At 48.8% G+C, this 6795-nt stretch overlaps 2 gene segments (V, D, J or C); both read right to left on the bottom strand.

Moving 5' to 3' along the window:
• LOC106001782 overlaps positions 1 to 3583 on the bottom strand; it is a 7926-nt gene extending 4343 nt beyond the window's left edge. The window contains 2 exon segments of the V gene segment in view: positions 3253 to 3408; positions 3513 to 3583. Coding sequence covers positions 3253 to 3408; positions 3513 to 3558 — 202 coding nt within the window.
• An 871-nt stretch (positions 3584 to 4454) lies between these two features.
• The window catches only part of LOC106001781, a 14796-nt gene continuing 12455 nt past the window's right edge, over positions 4455 to 6795 (bottom strand). The window contains 1 exon segment of the V gene segment in view: positions 4455 to 4466. Within this exon segment, the coding sequence occupies positions 4455 to 4466 (12 nt within the window).

Genomic DNA, 6795 nt, shown 5'->3' with positions numbered 1-6795 from the left:
ATCTGTGTTCGTTAAACAAAAAAGGGGGAACTGTAGAGAGCTGCGAGAGGCCGCACCTGGAAGATGGCGCCGGCTTCCGCCCTCCACCTTCCCGATGGCGAGTGCTCTCTGTGGTAAACAACTCCTTATATGGCTAAGGCAAAGAATCTGGCTTGCTTCTGCGCACCTGAACCTATTGGTGGTTCCCACGTGACGTATCAGGGTTGGCTACCCAGCGGGTACTTAAGGCTGTGGGGAATTCTCCCTGGGGTTGGGGTCAGAAGATTGCTCAAAGGTCCTGAATAAACTGCAGAGAGAAGAGTTCGGTGTCGCGTCTTCCTTGGTGGTCGAGGCGGTAGCGACACATTATCCCTACTATCCTTATAATGAAGCTTTACTCTTTTGGCATTATTTCATGTTGCTGAAGAGGTGGCTCCCAGCAATCTCTTTGTGCCTTTACATCTTTATTTTGTGCTGTTACTGTCATATGGAGTAAAAGTACAGTCACAGGAATGAGCGTGTAGTCTACATTTTAACGTCAGACTCTGGCAGCGCCAAGTTCACTTCTCTCCCTTCCCTGTGTGTCACTGGTGGACATGGATTAAGGGGGTGCTGGTTCTATCCTCTCATGCATTCAGTGAGGGGTTCTAACCTGCTGTGTGTGCAGAGGAGAAACTAATCTTCCTCTGCCACAGGCTGAGATGAAAACCCATGGACCTGTCCTTTCTAGGCTTTCCCAAGTCATTTCACAGTTTCCTGAGAGGCTTCTCTGGTCTTTCTGAAATGTCACCAACCCTTTCCTCCCTCTGTATGTGTGTGTGTGGGATTATCAGACACGACATCCACACTGAACGTTGGTCAGATCTCGGCCTTTGCCTTGCACCATATGGATTGTGGCCTTGGCAAGAATGTTGCCACCACGGAATCTGTACTGAGCTTAGAAGGGTCTTCTTCTCCCACAGACTCATCAGTGATGGAAATGACAGTCTTTCCCCCTTCCCTGTGTAAGTGCATGTGCAGATTATCAGACACAACATCCACATCCAGTGTTGGTCCTGTCTCTACCTTGTGTGGCTTTACAGACAATCTGTGCTGCAGGAGAGGTTCTGTGGCTGTGGCACCATGGAACTCTATCCTGAGATCGGTTGCTGACTGAGCTCATCCCCCGTGCTGAGTTGTGCAGCACTGGTCTGTCCCGGATCTGGTGCAATGCTCTGTGGCTGACTGACACCACAGCCCGCAGGATGGCAGTTAGCAGAGAGAAGGTGCTACCGCTGTCCTGAGCCGCGGACTCCTCGTTCTCAGGTCTCAGGTTTCTCCCTGCAGCAGTAAAACCAGCTGAGACCTTTGCCTAGCATTGAGGAGAGCATGGACAATGGTGCCTATATTAATGTTACATGTAATATACGTAGTTATTTTATACACGAGCACATGTGGTACATCTGTAGTAATTTTGCCTCCATGAAGCAATAAGATAACTTTTCCCCAGTTCTCTAGAACATGTGAGTGCACATCTCTGTAAAGGTCAGAGGTCAGCTGGAAGCAGTGGCCACACACAGCTGCAGTCACTGTCCCCACCCCACAGCCCAGGCTGCCGTGAGCCCCGTCAGCTGCTCCTGGGACCAGAGCCGGGCCCAGGGCAGTCAGCTGGGAGCCACAGGAGACTTAGGCCACTCCATGGGAGTGGAGCCCACAGCTGAGGTCTGTGACTGCACCCGTGTCACACCCCGTCTGTGACAGCCCCACTGCTAGCTGTCATTTTCTGGAGATCCTGCACAGACAGGAGACATCCTGGGAATACACTGAGAATTCCCACTGACTGTTCCCAAAGCCCGGAAGCACGCTGACACCTGACTCCACACAGGAGGCTGAGCCTGCGCTTACAGCACCTCGCCCACAATGTGCATTGTCCAGTGGACAGAGAAGGAGATGTGTGAGAATGAGTGTCACTGCGTGAGAAACTAAACTAGTTAAAAAGTCAGTTGGGTCAAATTCTGTCCTCCATGTGTCCAGCTCTACAGGCCTGGAAAGGCCGAGAGACCAGTGAGGCTCATGGTCAGTGACACGGCTCTAATCTGTTCAACATGTGCATTCCAAGCTCTGTGCTGACCAGGAAAACCCAGACACGTCTGCCGGGCTTCACCAGGGCTTCAGCAGAGACTCTACTTTCCTCAGGATGAGATTCTGCTGACCAAGTCAGTCACCTCCGTCAACACAAGGATGGTGTATGTTTCATTCATGGGACGAGGTTTGTTATCATTTTAAATTCACAGCAGAATCCAGAACTCTCTGTAATTTAGGGTTATTGGCCTGTGTTGGTTGTACAAGGAACCACATTATAACTCTCCATACCCGCACATGGTGTCCCCTGACAAACGCAGCTCCTCCGGCCTCCACCTCCTCCCTTCCTCCTTCAACAATCTCATCAGGTTCCATTTTCTATTTGTATTCAGGCATATCAAGTATTTGGACCCAACTTAATATCCACTTCCTGCTTCACTTGCTCTGTTCTTCTGAGTGGACACATCCTAAACTAGAATGAGGACAAAGAGGATGGAGTATGTTCAAGATCAAATAATATGAAAATATGTTGTGTCTGTGCATGAAGATGGTATAAGGCAGCTCACAAACGCTGTAGAAAAATAGAGGGATAAGGAGAATGTGGAAAGAATAACAGACGGAATTAATCCACCTACAGTGTAATACATGCCCTCTGAGCTCCTATGCTGACACTCCTTTACATCATGATTAACTAGCGAGGAAAATGGAGGCAGGGCCTGGCTGTGTTGTGGACATCACAGGAGAGGTGGATCCTAAATCTAGACAGCAATCCTTAACCACTGTTGGACAGAGACGAACCCCCAACGCTCAGGCAGCCGGCCTTTGACCCTGCCTGCTGTTCCTGAGGTCCTGTGCTTCCTGTGTGTTGAGCTCTCTGTTCCTGAGGTCCTGTGCTTCCTGTGTGCTGAGCTCTCTGCTCCTGAGGTCCTGTACTTCCTGTGTGCTGAGCTCTCTGCTCCTGAGGGTCTTGTGCTTTCTGTGTTCTGTGCTCTCTGCTCCTGAGCACCCGTGCAGGAGGTTTGTGTCTGGGCTACCACTGAAGTTCCCTCACAGTGTCTCTGGCACAGTAATACATAGCCGTGTCCTCTACTTGCAGGCTGTTCATTTGCAGGTAAGTCATACTTTTGGAATCATCTCTGGAGACAGTGAACCGGCCTTTCACAGATGCAGCATATTCTGTTGTGTGACCATTAGCTTTTTTTCTAATATAACCAACCCACTCCAGCCCCTTTCCTGGAGCCTGGCGGACCCAGTACATGTAGTAATCACTGAAGGTGAATCCAGAGGCTGCACAGGAGAGTCTCAGGGACCCCCCAGGCTGCACCAAGCCTCCCCCAGACTCCACCAGCCGCACCTCACACTGCACACCTGCAAACACAGAGAATCCTGGTCAGCAATGGTCACACACTTCCACTGTTCTTCCCACTCATGTGCATTTGCACACTCAGTATCCCTTGCTCGCCATGAATCACCTTTCAACAGAGCAACAATGAGAACCCAGCGCAGCCCCAGCTCCATGGTGGTGGTCTGTGCTCAGTCACTGGTGGAATCAGCTCACAGAGCTCAGGTCAGGGATGGGCTGGTTTTCATGGGCAGAGGGACATCCTATTTGCATGTCCTCTGCTATAAAGCAGCTCTGGGGGGAAGTCTAGAGATTGGGCTCCCAGAGCAGAGGTGACTGTGCTGGAGGAGTTTGGTGACAATGGTCACCTTGGAGACATCATGATGCACTGACTACGTGCTGTGGTTCACACTGTACCTGCAGCTCCTTGGGAGCCTGAGGCAGAGTGTGAGGACATTGAGAGTTGTCTGGGGTGCAGAGGGACACACATGTCCTCTCACTCTGCCATTGTGCCTGGTGATCGTTCTGTCAGCATTTCTGATCACACACAAAACACAAAGTTCAACATGCATGTGACCTCCTTGTGCACACGCAAGAGTGTAAAACAATGGTGAATTTGTTTCCACACTGGCAGCATCTCCCGTGGTATGAGCCCCATGCCTGGTCTCGGCCTGCACAGCCAAGGAGGGCCCACAGTCTCTGGTGTGTTCCGGAAGAATGGAGCTCATCTGTGAGCTCTGCAGAGCCTCCTTCCTGAGCCGAGATCAGGTGTGGCCTTGCCGCATTTTACTTCATTCTGACCACCAACCAGGATGGCCAGAGTTCAGGCAGAGGCTTGATAGTGGGCTCTGGTGTATCATTTGTTTCAATCTATTTTTCTCATTAATATGTATTGTGTATTTGCGACGAAATCATGTGTATTATGAACTTGTAATAACCTCAGTGAGTCACACTCATAACAAAACATAGGTAAATGAGTATTTGGTAACTATCAACAAGTGACTAGTGTCTTCTTCAAATTGTTTTATTAACCCTTTGATAGTTTCTTTGCATCAGTCTTTTGATTCATTGGTTACAGTGATTCCTAGTGCTGGACAAGATGGTGAGCTGAACGTGAACAACACTTTTGTCCATGAACAAGAATCCACTGACACAAAGATGAGTAGATTCTGAGGAAGAGAGGAAAGGAGAAGCGACAGGGAGTTCCTGGGACCCAGGACATGGCAGAGAAGCAGTCAGGGTGGAGAAACTGTGGCACTGAGCTCTGACCTGTGTGCAGCTCTCCTGCTGGGGAAGAAAGCTGAGCCGTCAGCAGGTAACATCAGGTGTGCTCACAGAGGGACTGCCAGCTCTGCTGTGGGACACACGGGCTGAGGACCTGTTAACTAGCAAAAACCCTGAAATGAAGGAAATGAAAAAAAATCATCAACCCTGGTGTTCGGGGCACGGCTCAATTTTTAGGTGGTTAGTCAATGAGAGAAAGCATCAGGTTCTGACTTTGAGTCCTAGTCATGGATACAAAAGGGAAAAGAAAATTGAGGCCTGACTCAAATGGTAGAGAACCAGCCTTGAGTGAGAAAGCAGAGGGAGAGGGCAAGGTCCCTGTTTTTGCAAAAGTGCACAATAAAAATGCTATAAAACATGAGAGATACCGAGTGGAGTGTTGGGGGCCAAGCTGGGTCATGTAAAGCAGGTAGGCTGACAGTGACAATATAAGTAAGAACGTGACTGGAAGTTATCCCACGGTCCATGAGCACACAAACATTAGAAATGCCATCGATTCCAAACTCCAGTAATTTCCAGTGGCATATTTGTTTTTTATCTTCGGTTGCTGTCGCATTGTTTACATCAGCAAGCCAGGAGATTAACCCAGGTGTCCATGAGAGAAGGAATGGAGAAAGGAAATGTGGTGTCTTTGCAAAACAGGAGATTCCATCCATGAGAAGGAGGAAGTCCTGGCATTTGTGACAACATAGATGACTCTGGGGAGTTCACGTGAAGTGTGGTAATGCAGCACAGAAAGTCAAAGTAGGGCTTTTGACACCTGTGTGGTCTGTATTTGGGAAAACGTGTAAGTCAGCAGACCGCAAGCTTCCTCACTGTCAAAGAATGGAACCTGTACGTGGTGTACGATCCTTAGCTCTGCGTTGACAATGGTTCCATAGCATTTGTGTGCATTGTCACGTTGCACTCTAAGTGTGAATATGCATCGTTTTAATTGTCAATGTTACGCCAAGGAAATAGAAATAATTACAAAACTTTCCGACCTTGAGAAGTTTTAGCAAAGTGGTGAGAAGGACACCAAATGTCACCATCTCAGCAGGAGCAGGGCACCATCACCGTCCCTCCCTTTTTCCCAGAACCTGACACTCTCGGGGGCTCGGTCATCTGGAGCATGTGGGCTGAGCCCTCTCCTGAGCAGGGCCTAAACACCAGCAGCCCCTCCACAAGTTGAGCCTTAACTTTCACGATGCTCTTCCTGATCTGTTATTTGAACTGACACTAAACAGAGTGGGCAGCCTGTAAGGTTTACTGCATGTATCTGTTGTATACTGTTTAGATCCTGTTAAACACAGTTATATCCTCAAGCATTTATCAATTCTTAATGGTGTTTTGTCTAGGTTCTGGAATGTTCAGTCCAGAGTGGTCATTTATGTTCACACATGTTGCAATATGCAGTGCCTGGGGACAGGACAGTAATGGACACAGGTCTGGAATCAGGTTTGGGATGCCTGGGGCTTCTGAAGCCTTCCACCAGCTTCAGGTTCCCTGGGGCCATTTTACAAGGTATTTATTGAGTAGGGTGCAGGGCTTACCTCAGAGAGTGAGTCCCTAGCACCAACCACGTGGTATAATCCCATGCCAGTGATAATGACTTCTTTATCTTAAGAGGACAATGTAAGCAGTAATTGAGCTTCTCTAGCCCAAGCTTCCAGAAAGCCTGGTGTGAAATTAGCTTACACCCGCATAGAAATCTGCATTCCCATCAAGTCAAGACTGAGTGACCTTTTCAGGAAAGTCTCAGTGCTCTGAGGGTTCATGTGGGAGGTGGCAATGCATCCTCCCTATCCTTTTGGGTCTCATAGCTTGAGTTTTGGGAGCTCTCACAAAATAGCAATGGCATTAAATGCCCTTAATATTGAAATTCCACTTCTGTATGCAATCCTTCAGTAGCAGATAAACATTGGAAAGACCCACATATTGCAATCTTCATGTCAGCCGATATGGTGGAAGGATGACACTGATAATGCCTGGAAGCCTGGAACTGTCAAAGTACGGGGCGGTGGGTTTGCTGCTGTGTCCAAAGGCTCAGTGGATGTCTGCCTACCAGTCCAGAAATTAAAGCCCAGAAATGAACAATCACCCAACATCCAGGAGTCTGTGGAGGGATCTTCAGGAGGATGAGGAAATCT

Source organism: Dipodomys ordii, unplaced genomic scaffold, assembly GCF_000151885.1.
Source record: "Dipodomys ordii isolate 6190 unplaced genomic scaffold, Dord_2.0 Scaffold410, whole genome shotgun sequence".
Taxonomy (NCBI): domain Eukaryota; kingdom Metazoa; phylum Chordata; class Mammalia; order Rodentia; family Heteromyidae; genus Dipodomys; species Dipodomys ordii.
Note: the sequence above shows the minus strand (reverse complement) of the source record. Positions and strands in the feature narration are given on the sequence as shown.